This window comes from Balaenoptera borealis, assembly GCF_965194805.1.
Source record: "Balaenoptera borealis genome assembly, chromosome: 13".
In the NCBI taxonomy this organism is placed as follows: domain Eukaryota; kingdom Metazoa; phylum Chordata; class Mammalia; order Artiodactyla; family Balaenopteridae; genus Balaenoptera; species Balaenoptera borealis.
The window spans coordinates 59,855,459-59,878,275 of record NC_138870.1 but is presented as its reverse complement, the minus strand read 5'-3'; the positions used below and the strand labels follow the sequence as shown (position 1 = coordinate 59,878,275).

Below are 22,817 nucleotides of genomic sequence, written 5' to 3'. Positions count from 1 at the left end.
ATTCACAACGCGAATTGCTGCTCCATCATCAGCCATCAACCCTCAACGTGACTTGGTGCTCTGGAGGTGGTGCTGTGTGTGCTTGGTTAACATGGGAAAGACCCAGTGCCACACATGGCCTAGAGGAGCGCTCAACATGTGAGCTGGCTCGCTGTGACATGTCTGGGACCATCAGAGATGTCACATTGTGTGTATGATCACACACACTGAGTGATCAGTATGTAGACTGTGCACAGTTTTCTCCAAGGAGTATAACAGAATAGAACCTATCGTTTGGGCTTTACTAGTTTCAAGCATTACCCATGTGGAGATCCAAGCTAGAAAATCCAGCTACTACGTGTTTATCCTTGACCAAAGACTGGTCCTCCTGTGTCATTGGAGAAATATTATCTGGATAAATTGAACTTTTCCATGAAAGCCAGGTTTGATATATCTACCCCATGCGGGACAACTCCCAAGCTAGAATGCCTTTACATCTGGCTTTAAGTAACTCATCTAAATTGGCCCAGATCGAGTCTTAATCAGGAGGGAGTAGGAGTAAAACTAAGATTAGTTAATTCAGTTCCTCATTAATAGTTCTGGCTACGGAATTTGTGGGGAGGATTAGGGGTATTTAATGCTCTAAATTTATCCATGTAATCACCCTGCCTAACCCTACTAGAATTGCATTGAGACTTGGCAACCCAGAGAACTAGTAGCCTGCTCTCATAACCCAGACGTAGGAGGATGGGCGTTGGGTGGCTTGCACTTCCTGTTTCTCCTTGACCCTGGATTTTCCCTGGTGACATCTTTCTCCCTCCCTCTTGTACCCTTCCTTCTGACCCTCCTCCCATGCCCCTGGCTCTGTCTTTCTCTCTGTAATCATCTTTTGCTCACTGTCACTCTCTTTCTGCCTGACTGTGTCTGTCAGCTCATCTGTTTGCTTTTTTTTTCCACACTGGGAAAGTATGAGAAAAGATGGGAAAGGAGAGAAGTGGGCATTTGCTATCCTCTACTGAGATTTAAAAATATTACCAAAATCATTTTTATACCATTTTTAGCCTTATAAAAATAAAGCCTTCATGTAGTAGTCATGGCAATTCTTAAATTTCACTTTGAGAACCACTTAAACGAGAGATCATTTAGTTTAGATGCTGTGGAAAGGAGAGCTAATCTGTAAACCATTTTGAATTCCTTGGGAGATTTCAGTTGAATTGAAGGGTGCTAATCCTTTGTTATAAAATGAACCTGCTTATCTGTTGACCCTGGAATACATTTTCCCAAATTACCCCGTGTAGAATTTATTTAGCTATCTTGTCAAGGAAGGATCTGAAAGTTTCATTTTAGAAGGGTGCCCATGGGAAATTTTCTCATCCAAATTCTTGTCTTGATATGCTGACTCATGTGACTATTTTACCTATTCAAAAAACAATTAAACAAATAAATAAAACTCCAGAGTCTATAGAAAGTGACTAAACACTTCTTTTCTGATGCTTCTGAATGCTGTGCTTGAAATTGTATTGTGAAATGTGTTAAGGAAATCTTTTTGCCTTTCTGAGCATCTTGTCAACAAGAAGCTAGAAGGTGAGTTTAAAAACAGTTGCTGGCAGGACGGCTGCAGGGGACTAGGCTTCTTAAGTGGCGTCTCCAGGGGGAGGTAAATCCCAGCTTTTCACCTTGAAACAAGCAGGAATAATAAGAAGTGTGCTCTTTGGGAAGTGTTGAACCTTAATGTCCTGTGTTCCGGCTTAGGCTTTTTGTGGTGCCCTCCCCTGTCTTTCACCTATGACCCGGGGGGTGCCCTACACTTCTTACCAAGGCTTCGATGTGCCTGATGGTTGCACTGACCCTAGAAGCAAGCATTACAAACACAAAAGCACACAAGTCCCATGCTTTCCTCTAAGAGCTTTATAGTGTCTGGCCTTTTATTTAGGTCTTTAATCCATTTTGAGTTTATTTTTGTGTATGGTGTTAGGGAGTGTTCTAATTTCATTCTTTTACATGTAGCTGTCCAGTTTTCCCAGCACCACTTATTGAAGAGGCTGTCTTTTCTCCATTGTATATTCTTGCCTCCTTTGTCATAAATTAGGTGACCATATGTGCATGGGTTTATCTCTGGGCTTTCTATCCTGTTCCATTGATCTATATTTCTCTTTTTGTGCCAGTACCATACTGTCTTGATTACTGTAGCTTTCTAGTATAGTCTGAAGTCTGGGAGCCTGATTCCTCCAGCTTTGTTTTTCTTTCTCAAGATTGCTTTGGCTATTCAGGGTCTTTTGTGTTTCCATACAAATTGTAAAATTTTTTGTTCTAATTCTGTGAAAAATACCATAGGTAATTTGATAGGGATTACATTGAATCTGTAGATTGCTTTGGGTAGTATAATCATTTTCACAATATTGATTCTTCCAGTCCAAGGGTATGGTATATCTCTCCATCTGTTTGTGTCATCTTTGATTTCTTTCATCAGTATCTTACAGTTTTCTGAGTACAGGTCTTTTGCCTCCTTAGGTAGGTTTATTCCTAGGTATTTTATTCTTTTTGAAGCAATGGTAAATAGGACTGTTTCCTTAATTTCTCTTTCTGATCTTTCGCTGTTAGTGTATGGCACAACACTATGGAGAACAGTATGGAGGTTCCTTAAAAAACTAAAATTAAAACTACCATATGACCCAGCAATCCCACTGCTGGGCATATACCCAGAGAAAACCATAATTCAAAAAGATACATGCACCCCAATGTTCACTGCAGCACTGTTTACAATAGCCAGGACTTGGAAGCAACCTAAATGTCTATCAACAGAGGAATGGATAAAGAAGATGTGGTACATATATATAATGGAATATTACTCAGCCATAAAAAGGAACAAAACAGTGCCAGTTGCAGAGGCATGGTTGGACCTAGACACTGTCATACAGAGTGAAGTAAGTGAGAAAGAGGAAAACAAATATCGAATAATATCACTTATGTGTAGAATTTAGGAAAATGGTACAGAAGAGCTTATTTGCAAAGCAGAAATAGAGACACAGATGTAAAGAGCAAACTTATGGATACCAAGGGGGAGAGAGGGTGGGATGAATTGGGAGATTGGGATTGACATATATACACTACTATGTATAAAATAGATAATGAGAACCTACTGTAGATAATGAGAACCCACTGTATAGCACAGGGAACTCTACTCAATGCTCTGTGGTGACCTAAATGGGAAGGAAATCTAAAAAAGAGGGGGTATATGTATACATATAACTGATTCACTTTGCTGTACAGCAGAAACTAACACAACATTGTAAAGCAATTATACTCCAATAAAAATTAACTTTAAAAAAAAAAAAGCACACAGATCACAATCAAGAGCTATAAATGAGTGAAGTGGGCCTGCAGTGAATGGGCAGCACAGCCCAGACAGAAGGAGAGGTTTCTACTCAGCTCTCAACCAGGACACATACATGACCCACGTTGTTAGAGATTCCATTCTTTATTTTCAAAAGAAACACAAAATCCAGACTATCTTTTAGATGCAATTTTGTAATTTTAAAATATTCTATTCTGATTATTCAAGTTTTTTTGGAAAAAAAAACAACCATGGCAGCAGGCTGGATCTGGCCTGGGAGCTGCCTGCTGTGACTTCTGCCCCAGATGAAACAAACCCAGGAAAAGACATCTTAGCAGTTCACCTTTGTACTCAGTGGTTCATATAGCTCACATTTTAAGACTTAAGGGCTTGTTTTTAGTTTAAAAGGAATCACAGCCAAAACCTAGAGACTGTTTAATGCCACATGCATAGAATGTATGAGAGAGCTATAGCACCATGGTCTTGACCATTCTTGGTTGTTAGAGACGATCTGCACACCGAGTAAGAGGAAAGAGATGTTGGTCAATTAATGTGGTTTTGTGCTGTCCAGCTATGATCTTGCTGCAGATTCTATTAACATTGACCCTTCAACACATACCTTGCTTTAACGAGGAGGTGGTACCAACATGATGAGCTAACCATGAGGAACCCCTTCCAGATGGGACCACCCAAAAAGAAGCTGAATTAAAGTCCCCATAATACAAACCATTGCTCCTGGAAAATGAAAAGGACTTAAGAGATGACTGAAATTTACAGTGATTTCAGACCCACTTGGCCTCTGTCTCTTTCCCCCAAATAAAGCAGTCTCATTTCAAGTGATTTGCTATAGTTTGTGATTGTAAGAGTCATCCATTTAGGACCTGGAAACAATTATCTCAGAATACAACTATTATAAACCCATAATAAACTGGATCACCTGAATTTTATGGTTGTGCATCTGGCTTACCTGGATCTTAGACATAAACTGTGTCTACATGATGCAAAGTCAGAGAATGTTTTTTTTAATTTCAACAAATGATTACTGAGTTTTATGCCAAGCGTTAGAAACTGAAAGATAATTCTGACAATACCTGTCATCCAAACCCTGAAGTCTGTAAGGAAAGCGAGAAATATAAGTGACAAGCTAAATGTTAGGCGTTGTTGTGACAATGGTATGTACTGCTCCACCAGCAACCCCTGCTGCTTCTACTCCAGCGTTTATGTGGAATCTATGCGCATCCCTCTGTTGGCATTATCCTAGTCTAAGATGCTGTTATCACTCCTGGACCACCCACAGCCTGCTGTCTGCTCCTCACACGTCCTTTCCTGCCACTGCCATCCCCATCCAATTCATAGCAACCAGAGTAATCAAAAACATTAATAAAGCCTTGCAGGGAAGGCCGTTGCCAATCTCTCCAGTCTTATCTCATAGCACTGCCCCTCCCAGTCTGGTCTCTGTCATTTCTCACAAGGAGCTAAATGCTTTTCTGGCTCAGAACTCTGCTGCTTGCTCTTTTCTCTACCGAGAAATAATGTCCCCTGGCTTAAATGTCACCTCCTTAGAAAGTTCTTGGTCGCCCAAAGTTCTCCTCTTTAAACTCCATTTCTGTTTTGTTCCTAACCTTTATTGAATGTGCATTTATTTTTGTCTGTTTTCTGGATTTTTTTTTTTTCCTGTCTCTTCCACTAGATTTCATGAAATCAGCATCTTGGTCTCTGTTGTACTCTCAACATCTAGCAGAGAGCTTGGTGTACACAGTGTCCCTCAATAAATATTTATTCTAAGAGTGAAGGAATCACAAGGCCCTATTGGACGAGTACAGGAAGCAGTTAATTTTGTTGAGATTAGAGAAAGGGTAAGGACAGTCATTGTATTAGATTTCTAGGGCTGCCATAAAAAAAAAAGTATCACGAACTGGATGGCTTAAAACAATAGAAATTTATTCTCTCACTGTTCTGGAGGCTGGAAGTCTGAAATCAAGGTGTCTGCCTTGTTCTTCCTTGGGGACTTAGAAGGAGACTCTGTCCCATGCCTCTCTCCTAGCTTCCGGCGGTTGCTGCTAGTTCTCAGTGTTCCTTGGTTTGTGGCAGCGTAACTCCAGTTTGTGCCTGCATCATCACATGGCATTCTCCCTGTGTGTCATGTCCAAATTTTCCTCTTCCTATAAGGCACCAGTCATTGGATCATGGTCCTCCCTAATCCAGTATGACCTTATTTTAACTTGATTAAGTCTGCAACGACTGTTTCTAAATAAGGTCATGTTCACAGGTGCCAGAGAGTTAGGACTTGAACATATCTTTGGGGGCAACACAGTTCAACCCATGACAGCCATCTGTCTCTCAGAGAGTGTAACAGTAGAATGGGATCTTAAAACATGAATAAAAGTTGGAGTGGGAAGAGAGTCGAGCAGTTAGAAAAATAAGCAGGACAGTACATTTTGCATAAGAAAGACATCAAAGTTGGGCAGTAGTCAGCTGCGGGCAGCCTCGAATTCCATATGAAAGAGTCTCCATATCTTGTTTTATCCTACTGTCCTAGTCTGTTTGGGCTGCCATAACAAAATACCGTAGATTAGGTGGTTTAAACAACAGAAATTTATTTACTCACAGTTCTGGAGACTGGAAATATAAGATCAAGGTGCCAGCAGGGTTGGTGTCTGGTAAGAGCTCTCTCCTTGGGTTGCAGACCACCAACCTCTCTGTGTCCTCACACGGTGGAGAGAGAGAGGTTGCTAGTGCCTCTTCCTCTTCTCATAAGGGCACCAGCGCTATTGGACTAGGTCCCTACCCTTAATGACCTAATTTAATCTTTATCACCTCCTCACAGACCCTGTCTCCAAATAGTCACATTGGGGGGTTATGACTTCAACATATGAACTTAGGGTCGGGGGGAGGGCACAAACATTCATAACACTTACAGACCAGGGGTCAACAAACTATGGCACGCAGGACAGAGTTGAGACTGTGAAATGAAGCAAACCTGCATCTCAGAGATTATCTGTGTGCTGAGTCAACTGACCTTTGGGCAAGTGATATTCTAGACACTTCTTGCTGTCTTAGATTGTCCAGTGGCATGGGGAGAGATGACATTAACAAAATGTTTGGAGATCATATATATGCACACTTGTCTCATGGACTAGGGGACAGATCTCTTAAGGAAGCTGGCCTAGAGGAAGAGAGACCCTGAGGTCCTCGAGAGACAGTCATCCCAAGGGAGAAAGTAAACACAGCTAAGCCCTGGGAGGCATGTGACTCCTGCTTCCTCATGCGACTCCCCTCACACCTGGAGCTGCCCCGTATTCTAGGAAGGAGAGGCTGTGATAAAAAGAATGAACTAGTCCTTTGGGGCTCAGCTATTCTGCTGGGGGAAAGCCACTCTGAAAAAGCTAGTCACGGAAAGTGGCAACCTTCCTACTGACACTGGGGCAGAAGAACCCGGGGCCCTTGGAAGGGGCAGTGATTATATGTGAGACAGTCCCCATGCCCCATGCCCCAGAATTCTCGGAGGAAGTGACTCCCACGTGGGTTACATGCAGCATCCTTAGGAATTTGGTGGAACCTTCAGTGAGGGAGGTCCTGAGGACGTACTGGACTCCATCTTAGACAAGCAAGAGGGGATTCAAAACATGAAGATCTGGTGTATTGTGGTAAATGTGGTTTATTTTCACTACCCTAAAGTACCCTAATGTTATGTGAAGAGGCAAAGTGTGAGGAAAAGATCTAGTGATGAAGTTCAACATTCAAAGCTCAATTAGTTAAATTTAGTTGTTTTCTCCCTTATACGATGGGAGGTATCACAGTCGTATCATCATACATTCATCACTACTGACCTCAACTGGGCCTTCGATATTCTCCAGCATCCTTGCTGAGTTTCTCTGGTCAGTTTGCTCCCTCGCTTCTCCACAATGACTGTTTCAGACCATCTCTAATTTCCTCAAGCCCTTGAACACCTTTGCACCTTTCCTTCTCAGTAGGTAACCCTTCCTCATATATATGTTGCTAATCAAGGCCATTTTAGGGAACTCCTTCAAATTCCTGAGGTTGTATCTGCAAACCCAAGTGCCTCTGTACCCATCCTTTCTCCTCTCTTGTTACAGGTGTCAAAGAGAAATTGCACCAGACACATTAAAAACAGCAAGGAAGATTTTATTCAAGACTATTGCACTGCGGGGGAGAGGTTGAACCCAACTCTGCTGAAACAAAAAATGGGAGAGTTTTTAAGTGCTGGGATGAGCTAGTGGAAAAATACTGGAGGACATTAGGAAGAGGTTGGGCAATGCAGTTAGGTCATCTGTGTTTGCTAATTGGCACTTATTGAAGTTAGGCTCCTATCCTCCCCCTGAGACTGGGAGATAACGACCCTATCCTTGTTGATGATTACATTTCAAGGGGATGGCTCCCAGGTCCTTGAGAAGGACATTCCTGGGTGGTAGAAAATTTACATCTCAAAGGGTCACAGAAAGAATTCATAATTGCACATTTTCTAAAGTAAATAAGAAAAGGGAGGTCAGGAGCCTATAAGTAGGAAGAAAACTGTCTAAAGTTTGCTCAGGCTGAGGGGAACTTAATGGCTCTCTCAGTCACAGCGAAAGAATTCTCCCTTCTTGAGTGCCCTGACTCCCAGCTCCTTTTGCCTCCTTGAGTGGTGTCAATTCTTCGGTAAAATCTTTTCCTATCTCTCCACCTTCGATGTTATTCTGGACCCTTCCTGACAGTATTCAGACATTTTAAACACATCCAATGGCACCCATCTGAAACAAACCAAACCAACCAAACAAAAATCCCACAAACCTCCTCTCCACTTCCACATCTCCCTCTGGTTATGGCTCCATCTTTTTGTTACCGTCATAGCCAGACTTTCAGATAGGTTGCTTGCACACACTTCCTCCACATCCTTACTGCTCTCCTCATTTTTCTCCCCTCTCTCTTTTTTTCCTTCTGTGAGACATATACATATAGACTCAGGAAAAAGGAAGTGGAAACTGCTCAGCTAGTTAAAGGCTGTGCCCCAAACTGGCACAGCACTACTCCCACATATTCTGTTGATCAAAGCAGGGACAGGGCCCACCCAAGCTCAAGGGCGTGGAGAAATGGACTCCACCCCTTGATGTGGGTTCATTTAATTGTTGCATCCATCTTTGGAAAGTACTATTGCCATATGTCTTATACTCATGAATTTTTAAATTTCTTTTTGTGTTTTGTAATTTTTTAATCATATGTTTGAGGCCATGGAGTTAGTTGCATGCAAATTTAAAATTATTTTATCTCCCTGGTGAATTGTACCACTTATTTTTATGAAGAGATCCTCTCTATCTTGTGATGCTTTTTGCTTTTATCTTTTCCTTGATAAATAGCAACTTAAAAAAAATTTGCCTGGTACATTTCACTGTTCCTTTATTTTCAGTTCTATGTTTTAGATGTTCTCCTTTTATCTGACAATCTTAACTATATCATTTAGTCAGTTGCACTGACTGTATGTCTAGTTGTTTAATGATATATCTAGGTTTACATCTACTGTCTTATATATTCTATTTACTTATTTTTTCTAGGTTTTTTTCTCTCTCCTTGCTTGCCATCTTTACAACTAATTTTTTTCTCATTACATTTCTCCCTCAATTAGTTTAGAAACTGTATACTGTTTCTATTACTTAGTGATTACCTTTGAAACTAAAGAAAACTAAAGTCTAAATTTAATCAATAACTTTAACTTTCTCTGGGATAATAATAATTTTAAAAGGCTTTGAACAGTTTAACTTTATCCCCCTCACCCCACATTCTTATATGTTACTGTTTTTGTGTAATTTAATTCTGGTGTTTAACCTTACAAGACAGTATTAGTATTGTTTTAAACAGTTGATGTTCATTTAGATTTACTCAAAAAATTATAATCTTATGTGCTTTTCATTCCTTCTTGCATCTCAAACTTTCTGTCTGGGGTCACTTTCTTCCTAAAATGCTTACTTTAGAATTTCCCTTAGTAAATGGCCTTAAAGTGACAAGCTATCTCTTTTTGTTTGTGTAGAAGTAACTTAGTCTGTGAGTACAAAAGCACATTTTGGCAGTTATGTTTTTTGAGTATATTGATGATATTATTACACAGTTTTCTGGCTTTAATTACTGTTGTGGAAAATTTGGTTTCACTTCATGTCTGTCTTCTGAAGGTAATCCGGTGGCTTTTAGGATCTTCTTTATATCTTCAATATTCTAAATGTTAATTATTCCATTTCTAGATATGGATCATTAAAAATTTATTCTGCTTGAACTTCTTAAATCTGGGAACTATTACCTTTTGTTAGTTTTGGAAAATAATCAAGTATTATCTCTTCAAATACTGCATTTTTTTTATTATCCCTCTACTCTCCTTCTAGAATTACTATTGTACTTATGTTAAACTTATCAATATTTTTTATTTTTAACCTCTTTTTCATAATTTCTTTGCTTTTCTCTCTTGTATTCTGAACTTTGTTCCTGCTCACCAAATCTCTCTTCCACTGGATCTGATCTACTGTTAATCCCTTCAATAATTTTTATTTTTATTTTTTTTTTATAAATTTATTTATTTATTTATTTTTTGGCTGTGTTGGGTCTTCGTTTCTGTGCGAGGGCTTTCTCCAGTTGCGGCGAGCGGGGGCCACTCTTCACCGTGGTGCGTGGGCCCCTCAGTGCCGCGGCCTCTCCCGTTGCGGAGCACAGGCTCCAGACGCGCAGGCTCAGTAGTTGTGGCTCACGGGCTCAGTTGCTCCGCGGCATGTGGGATCCCCCCAGACCCGTGTCCCCTGCACCGGCAGGCAGACCCTCAACCACTGCGCCACCAGGGAAGCCCCCCTTCAATAATTTTTAAAAATTTAATTCAAGTATTATGTTTTCCATTCTTATAAATTCTTTTTTGTTTATTTCAGGTATAGTACAAGGTCATATTATTTGTTTTATCTGCCCCTTGAAACTACTTTTAGTACTGAGTTGTCCAATAATAAAACATACAAAAACCTGAAGTCATAGTTTTACTTTAAAACTGTAGTTGCCCAAGGCACTAGGGTAAAGCAAGTGCAATTCTTTCTGGAGGAATTTACCTTTATAGTAGGTTTCAAAGAATCCTTATAAATGATCTTCATAACCAAGTATATAAGGAAATTTTGCCTTTTCTGGGGGGGCAGTGTATTTCCATGCTGTCCCATGAATAACCTTTTCTTTCCCTGCTGCTCTTCTTCTCAGCCCCAAGGTTTTTCCTTGCAGTCCCCTGGGAGTGGGAGATCAGTTGAGTTTGCTTCTGGTTTACCTTTAACTTGACAGTATAGTTTTGAGTAATAGTTTTATGGAGGAGAGAGATCATCAGTTCAATGGATACATTACAGTTCTTGCCCCATTTGACCAGTCATCACTTTTGATACCGTAAACTACTCCCTATGTCTTGAATCACTGACTTCCCTTGGCTTCCATAGTGTGTTATCTTCTGGTTCTTTAGCTTTTCAGTCCTACATGGGAACTAATCCTTCTGTCTTCATCTTTTAATGTTAGAATTTCTATGACTGTTATTGACCCTCTTCTCCTTTTGTGTTCATTTCCTAGGTAAATTAATCTAAGATGACTTTAAACACCATCTTGTTTCTAATGAAACCTAACGATCTATGTACAATGGAATTTTGTGTCTCTTCTGAGTTCCATTCCCATTTGACATCTTCACTTGAATATCTCAGTTTCCTGAAACTCAGTATGTCCTAAACTAAACTCAGGTACTGATGTCTTTCCGTCCTCCAACAGCCTCCAAACCTGATCCTTTTCTAGTCTTACTTATTTCAGTCGTAAGACACCGTAATTCAACCGCTAACTCCAGAAATCTTCCTGCCTCTCTATCTTACATTTTAAGAAATTTTCTCTCTTACTCACTAGGCTGCAATCACGCTTGTTTAAATTCTAAACTTCTTGGGAACTCTTACCCAAGTTCTTTCATCTGCCAGGACTAACTCCTACACCTGCTTCAAATCTCTGTTAAAATATCATCTCATCGGGTGAGTCTCCCCCAACTGCTTTTGCTGAGTTAGAGGGGGAGTCCTTTTTACGCAGTGTCCTTACATGCTATCCTTCTCCTTCATAGTACTTTTAACAACTATAATATAAATAATTATATTAAAAATAAGTCATCATTTGTTCAACATTTCCTGTGTGTCTCCTCCACCAGAAGCTCCTCGAGTGTGAGGTTTGCCTGCCTAGTGTACCACTGCATCACCAGAGGAGTGCTTGGCACATAGTGGGCATTCATAATCATTTGTTGGATGAATACATGAATGGATTGTTAATGGCCCCATTTATTACTCACACACTTGTAAAATGCTTTTGTGAATGCTCGGGAGTTCCCAAACCTACCCAAACTAAAGGATGCTATGAAATTTGTTTCACTTCCCTGAGAAATAGTTTCAGATTTTTCAAATTTGGGCTCTATTCATGGAATTGTGGATTTCAATTTTATCTATCCTGTCAGTTGGGTGGAAAATAATGTTGAAAATTACCAGTGGGGAATTGTTGAAGGCTTTTGATCAAGGGAATGGAGCATGGTCAGATATATGGTTCAGAAAAGGAACTTTAGGATCAGTGTGCAAATTGGATTGAATGGGAAAAGATCTAAGGCTAATGAAAAATTATGAGAGACAAGTAGAGGAGTAGTAGTGAGGCATGGGAAATTGGAGATTTATTTGAGAGGCATTTTAGAGGTAGAATTTGTAGGGCTTGGCAATATCATGGAGGTTGTGATAGAGAGGGAGAGATTCAGGATAGATAGGAGAATCTGATGAGATTTGGGATTAATCTTGTTTTTAATTCACCTGTATTGCTTGTGGTGTGGTTAATTAGGCATGCATGTTTATACATATCAGAATTTCTCAATTTTCCATATTATAAAACTGATAGGGCCCTGATTTTTCTGACTCCTATTTTTATTTCCTGACTCTAATTTTATCTGTTATGAAAGTTTTTTCCAAAACCCCAGCTGTGTGTCTCCTCTACCATAAGCTCCTTGAGTGTGAGGTTTGCCTGCCTGGTGTACCACTGCATTACCAGAGGAGTACTTGGCACATAGTGGGCATTCATAATCATTTGTTCAATGAATACATGAATGGATTATTAACGACGCCATTTGCCCTGGCTCCTTGGCTGGCTCCTGATACCCCAACTGAGAAGGCTCAGTAACCTCTCCTAGAAGGTTAGGTTCTGTCTCTCAACTGGCAGTCCCAATTCAGAACCTATTGTGATTTGATTACCCCATGCCAAATTTTCTTCTAGCATTGTTGCTGTATGGACCCCCACTGCTTACATTAATTAGTATTTCTTGGTCCTAGGATTTGCTTGTATTACCTCTGGCTTTGCTAAGCCATTTGGATATTCAATTATCTGACTGCTCTCATAAGAGCAAGCTTACTGCCAAGTTAATTTCCTCCAACATGCTTCCTGCCCCTTCTCAGCTTTTTCTCAACTGGCCTTTGTTTCTGACATCTTGCTCTGTCTTTTCTCCCAAATGTTTGTTAGTGGTGGAACTTTCTAACTCAGGCAGCTGGGTAAATGAAGAATCAATTTAGACAACCAACCTCCCTCTCCCCGTTTGCTCTACTGAGTTTGTTGCCTCAACATTTTTTTTTTCAATGCTTTTGTATCATAATAAATATTTGTTCTTTCAAAAGCAATGTAATTTTTTCTAGCCTTCAAATTCATATTGTCTTATTGATATATAACAGCTTCTTCTAAATATGCAAAGCTTCCACTCAGTGTTTGGCTCTACAAGGTTCTCTACCTGACTGATCCTGATGGGCCAGTCATTGCAAAGCTGAACCTATTTAGCATAGGGCTGCCATCTTCCCGCTGCCCCAGAGAGCATTTCTATTCTTCAAGAACACTGAGTGTGTGTGGGGAGGGCATCATCTCCCTCCACACTGCTTATGATCAGCCCCCTTTATCCCTCACTGCGTGCTCAGGGTCTTTTCTGAATGTGCTTTTGTTTCACAGTCTCATTTCAAAGCTTTAGAGAAGTAAGAATTTCCTCCACAGAAAGTTTAGGAACCTTCCATTAGAGTTTTGATTGGTTGTTCTCCCATGAGAGAGCCTAAAGATGATATGAAAAATTGTAATTTGTAAAATGATGACTTCACATACGAAAATATGTAAACATAGTTAACTTATTAGACTTCATCCAAATTGTTTTAGTTTGGGAAGTTTCATCAAAATATATAGTTAATTTGTGTGTATGTATAGATTATAGATTGTATCCTATAAACAGTTTAATGTGTACTTAATGTGGAACATGATTTTGATTTTAGCACATATATTAAACTATTTGAATATGAATTTTGTGTATTTATCTTAAGGAGTAGAAAGCAAAAGTCTATTTTGGAAGAATAAGATTCTGGAGGGGAGAAAAACAGTATTTTACAGAAAGATTGAATTACATGCCAAAAGTACTCAGAACAAATTCTGTTGTTTTAAATGTATCAAATATCGAAATGTAATTTTCAAATTTTAAAAAGTGCTATTTACATTAGCTTCTCAAATTTTTGGGGCTTGTTAATATTAGTGAGCAGTGCCAAGTGGCTCCTAAAACCAAGTTATTCTTTTCCATTTAAATTGTGTTTTCCAAAATCTGTAAGGTTATTCCACTCCAATATTCTTAGATATATTTATATATAAAGTCAACATCTTTGGATGAGATATTGAGTATCAGATTGACTGTAATATTTTGTTATAATCCATAGATATTTTACAGTATAAAATATTTAATTTACAGGTATGATTAGGAAAGATTCTTTAGATTTTTATCTTACAAAAATAATGGAAAATCATCATGTCAGTTGGATATCGTGACTGGATACTGCCTAAAGTAAGTAGGCTTCTAATAAATTGGCAGTTTCCAAGATGGTTACTTCATGTTTTCTAGTCATAAAATATACTGGAGCCCATTAAGACACTTGTACAGGGGTTGACAAGCAGTCTTCTCCTCTTAGACTCTGCTACATCCAGTTTTGTACTACCTGTCATTATTAGGTTTTAGAAGCTTAACCTGATGTACAGTCCTTGAAATATAAAAATAGTCTTTGTATTACAAAGTGATGTACCATAGAGTTCCTTTTAAATGGCAGGCTTTTTACATGGCTTTCCTCCAGCTGGGCCAGGACCTGGTCTGCCTTTGAGAGGACTATATTTGTGACTGCTCCTTTGTCATTCATCTCTCAGAGGCTATTGTCACAAATCAGAACAGAGAAGCCTCAACCTTCCTCTGATGTTCCCTCCCTACACAATGAAGCTTTGTTCAAAGAACCAGGAGTCCTCATAGACTTTGTCTTTACACAGTAGGCTGGCCCACACAAGTCCCTAGAATTTGGAGCTAAGATCCTTCTGTCCTTATTCACAGAAAAAGTGCTGGAACCTCAGTCCCTTGCCCAACTCCAAATCTGAGAGCTCCCTGAATCTTGAATCCAGTCATTGAATAAGTCCTCTCTATTCTACCTGTGAATCTCAGAATCCATCCACTTTTCTCCATGCCCACTACCACTACCCTAGTTCTGGTCACTATCATCTCTTGTCTGTATCACTGCCAAAGCTCCCTACTGTTACCTTGGCCTTCAGTCTCACCTCCCAGAAGTTGGCTGTCTATATTTCAGTGTTACTGAAATGCAAATACTTCAGATGCTTCCTTTTGTCACCAGGATAAAGTCCAAACTCAACATGGTATTTTTACCCCTCTCTACCGTCAGTTCTCACTTTCATGTTTCCAGCTTCTTTGTGTTTCTCCTATTCTTTGTTGATCCTATATGCCTTTGCATATGCTGCCCTTGGCCTGGAATGATGCTCTCCTTCTGTTCTCTCTCTGCCTCTTCCATTGCCTTTCCCCCCTCCTCCCTGACAAACCATCTTGCCTGCCCAGTTGAACTCATCATTTAGATATAAACCTTGATGTTGTACACTCTGGAAATCTTCTCTGACTCCCCAGACTGAATTAGATAATACCATGCTTGTGTGCTCCCATAAGACATACTACTCTGTATGGAATGGCCTATTTATTTGTTACCTTCCCTACTAGACCATGAGTTCCTTGAGGACAAGCACCATGTATTGCTCAGTGCTGAGTCTTCAGCACCTGTGATGTTGCCTGGCACATAACAGGTAGTTGCTTTATACTTGCTAGATGAATATTACCTTGTGCCCACTTACCCCTTACTCCTGATTTTGTTCCTATATTTCATTGGCTTCTGGACATCTGGGCTTCTCTCCTGAATGCTATTTTGTGATTGCTGCCATTGAATCTGACGTTCGGTTCAGCTTTTCTTCTTTTGATCTTGGCACTTGTGCTCTCTTGGATGTATTTTATACCAGCCCTTGGAACCTCTCTGTTTTAACTGCTTTGGAAAACGACCCTCACCGTGACATTGCCTGTCCAGCTGATGTCCCATCCTACCCTGTGTCTGTATGAAAGGGGGGGAGAACAGGGGATAAGATATCTTGTTCCTAATTATTTGTTATTAGAGTATCACTGTGCGAAGGTAAACAAATTTGACTTTCTTTTGGACAGCTAGAGAACTACTGTGGAGCCTTACCCTATCATCTGAATTCATCAAAATGCGGTCACATTTTCCTTACTGATCAATTATGTGGTGCCTCTGCTAGAAGTCGTGCGCCTGTTCCTTTCAGTGCATTCGCTGCGAGCATCGTCTCTAACTAGCTGCTTTCTCTAAAACCTCAGCTATCTCTTTTCTTTATCTGAGACTGCTTTCAAGTCATAGCAACAGGCAGGGAGGAATACCTTAATTATTGCTTTTTCAACAGCCTCTATCTTCTTTTCTCCCATTTCCAAGTTCTAACTCAAAGGATAGAGACAAAAATGTTCCCCCAAATCTTTTCCAAGCCTCCAAGATTTTCCTGCAAAGAAAAGAGAGTGACTAAATTATTCTCTCTTGGTTCTGTTTTCTCCTCTCCTCTGCTTTCTGATCTGTCAGGATGTTTTGCCCTCCTGAAGAGTGACTTTGTTCATCTTTCCATATACCTGTTGGTCATTTGTATGTTTTCTTTGGAGAAATGTCTTCTCAGGTCCTTTGCCTATTTCTTAATTGCTTTTTTTTGGTTTGTTTGTTTGTTTTTGCTGTTGAGTTGAAGGAATTCCTTACATGTTTTGGATATAACCCCGTATCAGATACATGGTTTGTAATTATTTTCTCCCCTTTTATAGGCTGCCTTTTCATTCTGTTAATTGTTTTCTTTGGCTGTGCAGATACATTTCAATTTGATGTAGTCCCACTTATCTATTGTTTGCTTTTGTTATCTGTGCTTTTAGGGTCATATCCGGAAATCATTGCAAAGTCTAATGTCATGATTCTTTCCCCCTATGTTTTCTTCTAGGAGTTTTCGGTTTCAGATCTTACATTTAAGTCTTTAATCAATGTTGAGTTGGTTTTTGTGAATCCTTAAAAAATTAAAAATAGAAATAACATGTGATATAGCAATCCCACTTCTGAGTACTTATCCAAAATAATTGAAGTTAGGTTCTTGAAGAAATACTTGTACTCTCATGTTTATTGCATCATTATTTACAGTAGCCAAGATGTGGAAACAACCTAAAAGCCCACTGATAGATGAATGGATAAAGAAAATATGGTATATACATACAATGAATATTATTCAGCCTTACAAAAGGAAATCTTTCCATATTCAACTTGAGAAAGTGAAACAAATCAGTCACAGAAGGGCCAATCCTCCATGCTTCCACTTATATGAAGTATATAAAATAGTCAAAGAAACAGAGAGGAGAATGGTGTTTGCCAGCATCTGGGAGAAGGAGGAAATGGGGAGTTGTTATTCAATGGGTATAAATTTTACTTGTGCAAGATGAATAAGTTCTAGAGATCAGCTGTGCAGCATTATACAGCATTGTACATCATTATTAACCAGTAAAAATTGCCTAAGAGGATAGATCTCATTTTAAGTGTTCTTAAATAATAGTAATAATAATGATAATGAAAATAATAATAATTAGTGACTTTGTTAACCACAATTTTGGTTTCTTTTTGAGTCAGGTATGCCTAGCAATTTAAAGCATTTTATAAACTTCTACAAAGCCCTGCTTAAGGGACTTTGAGTAATTTTTCCCTTTGAAAATTAAATAGTTCAAGTAGCAACTAATCTTGTAATAGTATCACATTTGTACACCTCTCAGAGAGATCCCCAAACATTTTTTTTTTAATTTATGGGAAGTCCTTATTCATTTGTGACACAAATTGATGTTTTCCTGATGGTCAGGAACAGAGCATGGATTTTCATTTTTAAGTAACAAAGTATGAGTTCATGAGTGTCTGTCAGAGCCCTGTTGAATAAAACTTTATAGATGACCCTCGAATGAAAATGATTTTAATTTTTAGAGAAAATGATATAGGCTTATGTAAGACTTTGTATCTGAGAATATCTAAGCAATACTGTGTGAATTGAGTCAGAGTAAACTCAGTTAAATTTCTCATAACAGTAGGTCCACTGGTCTGCAAAGTAACAGTGGAAATGACTTTGCTTAACCAAAGCAGCACTGAACAATAGAAATAGTGCAGTCTTCATATGCAATCTTAAAATTCTTAGTAGCCTTATTTAAAAAGTGAAAATAAACAAGAGAAATTAATTTTAATAATATATTTTATTTAGCCAAATATATCCAAAATGTTATCATTTCAACATACAGTCAATTGCATATTATAAACGAGGGGCTTTTTTGGGTACTAAGTCTTTGAAATTCTGTGTGTATTTCATACTTATAACCCATTTCAATTCTGACCAGCCAATTTCATGTGGTCAATACCACATTGGATAACAAAGATCTAGAGCCTGAAGAAAGTATCTGTCTTAGGTAATATCAGAGTGGCTGTAAGATGAAAACTGAGGATTAGATGCTCCCCTAATATGTCCCTCTTACCATGACACTCATAAAGTCTTCCCGATTTAGATGCCAGCTCTGGGAAGAATTAAGGTCAGAATCCTTAACGTGGATGAGACTGAGTTGCTTTCACTTCACAGAATGGGGGCCTAAAGTACAAATTACGTTTAGCTATGAATGAATTAGAAATTTGTGTTTCTTGTCCTCTCCAGTTTGTAGTCTGACTTCCCTACCTGTTATGCTTACCTCAAAAAGTGGTTTAGATTATTAAATAAGAAAATTAAAAGAAAGAATATGATACAGTGTCTGACCTGTTGAAGGAACACAATACCTTCCCCTTTCTTCAATTACTTCAAATCCAGAGAAGCCAAGGCCATAGGTTTTATCTCTTTTAGGATCAATAAACTTTTGAAGACGGATGTCTGAAGATTTCAGGATGTGGTCCCTGCAGTCATTAGGTAAGAAAGTATAAATGAATAAGTGCCACTTATTTTCACTAAAGGATGATAATTAAATTATATGACATCCTGGGCTTCCCTGGTGGCGCAGTGGTTGAGAAGCTGCCTGCCAATGCAGGGGACACGGGTTCAAGCCCTGGTCTGGGAAGATCCCACATGCCGCAGAGCAACTGGGCCCGTGAGCCACAACTACTGAGCCTGCGCGTCTGGAGCCTGTGCTCCGCAACAAGAGAGGCCGCGATAGTGAGAGGCCCGCACACCACGATGAAGAGTGGCCCCAGCTTGCCGCAACTAGAGAAAGCCCTCGCACAGAAACGAAGACCCAACACAGCCAAAAATAAATAAATAAATAAATAAAGCCAGAAAACATCTTAAAAAAAAAAAGCGAATTCTTATTAAAAAAAAAAATTATATGACATTCTGATACTGTAATATCCACATCGTCTATGAAGACCAGTGCTTGGAATTGGAAACATATGTATACTAAGAAGTGTGTTAAGTACAGGTATATACATTGGCCTATTCATTCATAAATAGACTAAACAAAGTGCTGAAAAAATTATATTTAGAGAAAAGTGTTTAAATTGTTTTAAAAGTGAGAAAAGCATCCTAACCACAGGAAGCACCCAGGATTATGGTTTTTTTTTTTTACTGTTTTTTGAGACACATATTGATTTTGTCATTGTTGTTTAGATCAAGCTTGAATGGAATCCTGTCATTTTGTCAACAATGTTCAGGCCTAACCAGTAAGAAAACGACATTAGAGGCAGAGGCCAAAAAGAAAATTCATGTAGTTGATGTTAACCATACATGTAAGCAGCTGGATGGAAGAATACAGTTATCCACAGTCATGGCAGAAACATACCATGGAGATATCTTATAAAGAGGATGAAGATTTAGGAGAAAAGATTCAGATCCTTCTTTGTGTAGTATTGTATGGCAGTGAAATCTAGGTAAATATTGCCTAAAGACATCAGAGTTAAGATATAGGTATAGCTATTATAATAAAGACCCAGAACACCAGTGGTATAAACAATATAAAATTTATTTCTCTCTCAGGGAATTCTTTAAGAGCATGCAGCCCAGAGCAGACATATTGTCTCCTTAGTATGGTCTGTACCCTTCTAGGTTATGGCCAGTGTGGCCCTTTGACCAGGTCAAGAATGGCCCAGCCCTTGGCCCTGTCTTTGAGAGTTCTGCACCCAAACTCAATAAAAATCATGGAGGAAGGACAGGATATCCACAGTAAAAATGCTCAGTCAAAGCAGGGAAGAATGGGAAGCCCTAGGGCAGTCACTGGCTTTTAGCAATCATGAAATCTTGCTGAGGAGGACATTGCAGAACCTCCATGTCTGGCAGCTTGGTTAGTCCTTGGTTGGTTCATTTGGAAACCTCTTATTCTCTCTGAGGAAATTCTTCCTCCTCTGTGCTCTGTGGTCCCTGGATTTGCCCTCTGGGACACTCTTCCGTGTCTGTGATCCTCCATAGTAACTTTAGGTAAGCAGGAGACCATATGTTGCTCTTGGGAAATATTCTCAGGGGTTGCTTTATAGGTTGAGCTAACACAGGCTTTTTCACACTATATGTATGGCTTCTTTAGCAATATATTTTCCTCAAAATCTTAGTATTCTTATAGTCTGTTGGCTTCAGGCAGATTTCACAAACAAGTAGCCAAAGATACTCTCTAGTCAGACTTACATCTGAAGACCTTTTATTAACTGGACTTGTTCCTTTGCCCATTCTCCCCATGTTATTAATGCCTGCTTGAGGGTATCCAGAACAACAGGGTTAATTGGGAAGCCTCTAACATTAACAAGATCATTGCTTGTGAACTGGACTCACTGACTTATGGGGAGATGCTTGAGAGAGAGGGCTTGGAGGCACAGTCTTAGGTCATGCTGAGTCTTCATCTTTAGAACCACCTCTTAGCTCTGTTTCAGTTTTGGATGTAGAAGTAATGAACTTTTTCAATGATCCACGTTTCTAAATTACTGGACTCTTTGTCCATTTAGATTGAAGTTTACATGCAGAGAAAAACTTCCTTAAATGTATTCCGTTCAATCTACGCTCGCAAATGTTCTAGAAATGTTCTAGGTGTTTTTTCTAGGTCTTTCCTAAAAGTCTCAAAATGCAGCCAATATACACCAGCATTCTGAGTTTTTCCAACAAGTTCCTAGACTCACAGGCCATGCTCGAATGTGTTCTGTCTTCCAAGGCATCGGAGGTAACAGTTTTCTTAAACGTATTTCCAAGAAATAGTAAGAGTCACCGACTTTCCAGCTTCTAATGTCTCTGTCCCATCTGCCCGCTGCCTACCTCTTAAGGTCAAGGTCACATGTATTAGATTCTGTTGTGGCAACTCCAATTCTAGTATCAGATTCTAAATTAATTAGGCTATAGACACAGTTGCTATTACGGAATGCCAAAATAACAGTAGTTTAAACAAGATAAGCCTATTTCTGTCTTCCATGGTAGCCCAGATGAAAGCGGTCCAGAGCAGGGAAGGCAGCTGTGAGACAACTTTCACTTTGTGGTTGAAGATGATTTCTTGAGCTTTAGTCATCACACTTATGTGATAGCTGCTGCAAAGCAGGAACTAAGAGAGGGAAAGTACCTTCTTTCTCTTAAACACATGACTTGAGAGTTTTGTATCACTTATGCTCCTATTACATTAGCCAGAACTTAATCACATGACCACACCTCACTGTAAGGAAGGCTAGAAAATGAGATCTTTAACTGAGCAGCCATGAACCCAACTAAGAATGTTTGGATGATGTTGGCATTGCTGTTCATCTGCTTTACAGACATTGGGTGACTTTCGTTTTATCACTCAATAACTGTTCTCTCCTTTCCCTTCTTAGAAGGAAATAAACAAGCATGAACTTAATTGGCGCTCATGGGTTCCAAAGTGGCAGAGTATTTTTGAAGAACTTCTATTTTGTTTGGCAAAGTAATTAACCTCCTGGAAAGATCAACATGCATTTCTTGGTCTTGAAGATTTTATAACATTTCCATAGACCACGAAACTAATAGGACATCTGTGAACAAAAATGTTGGAAACTACGGAAACCAAAGGAGTGTCTCCCAAATAAGCATTTATTTTTTTAATCTTCCTTTCTAGACTTGCTTTCTAGAAACAGCCCTCTTCTTGTCTTTGCTTTCTACAATGGTCTTTCACTGAATCCACCCAGATAAAAAGAACAGAGCATCTAAATCTAGATTCACATCTCCTTGACTGCAGTGGTAATTTCCCCCTAGACCTAACAAGGGCATACATTAGGTGTCCCAACTATTCTTTAGACTGTTTCAGATTTTTCACAGCATGGATTAAATGGTGGTGTTCAAACACTGGAGCTTATTAATTCCACTATGAATAAAACCAGACCTGACTTCTGATTCAATTTTAATACAAAGTATTGGAAAGTGTACAATCCTGGGGGCAGAGAGACTGTGGTTCAAACCGTGCTCTGGTATATACGTCTTAGTAAATCCCTTATATGTGGCGGAGCAGATGTCAGTTTTCTTAACTCTTCAAGTTTCATATTCATGATCTTAATTTTAACTATCAGTTCTCAATATATATCTCTAACTCTGTTCTTTTTCCTGAGCTTTTTTCCCCTGTATTTCTAATTGGACAGTTAGGGATAATAATTGAACTTACTAGGGCTGTAGATGGTTAAATGGGATGACATTAAAATTGCATAGGATGGTGCCTAACAGTCAAATCGTAATTATTATTATTGTGGTCATGTGGAATGAACAAATCAATAAATCTATCATCTGTAATACACTTCATAAGAAATGGTACAGGTGTGTGTGTGTGTGTGTGTGTGTGGTGTTAAAATAAAAATTGTTCACATTAACAAACAGGTACACCCGAACATTTTTCTTTAAAAAAGGAGCTATGATTGAGAAATACTACTCTAACCTAGAATTTCCCCTTTCTCTTGCTCTAAACTTTGCTTATAATAGATAGGTGGTTAATAAATGGTACTTATTAACATGAGTTTACTAATATGCAAGTTTTAAAATTAGCCTGAGACTCTTCACTATTAATATATTTATATATTAATACATTAATATTAATAACATTAATAGCCCTATGCCAGTCATCATTAAATTCATGCCATACATGATCTCACTTGAACTTCACAATTAC

General features: G+C 39.0%; 1 protein-coding gene across 12 annotated transcripts in view; it reads left to right on the top strand.

Moving 5' to 3' along the window:
• Positions 1-22,817, top strand: part of LOC309609781 (uncharacterized protein) — a 121,055-nt gene that overhangs the window by 34,527 nt on the left and 63,711 nt on the right. For 3 of the 12 annotated variants that reach the window (XR_014233571.1, XM_082351747.1, XM_082351743.1), the window contains one exon: positions 7,411-8,742. The exons of 7 other annotated variants lie outside the window; for them this stretch is intronic. Coding sequence is in view for 3 of the 5 variants with exons in the window: in XM_082351747.1 (XP_082207873.1) it covers positions 7,411-7,551 (141 nt within the window). In the remaining 2 variants the exon portion in view is untranslated. Of the gene's footprint in view, positions 1-7,410; positions 8,743-18,595; positions 19,083-22,817 lie in introns of those variants that run through there. 2 more of the 12 variants (XR_014233570.1, XM_082351745.1) reach the window with 2 other exon arrangements.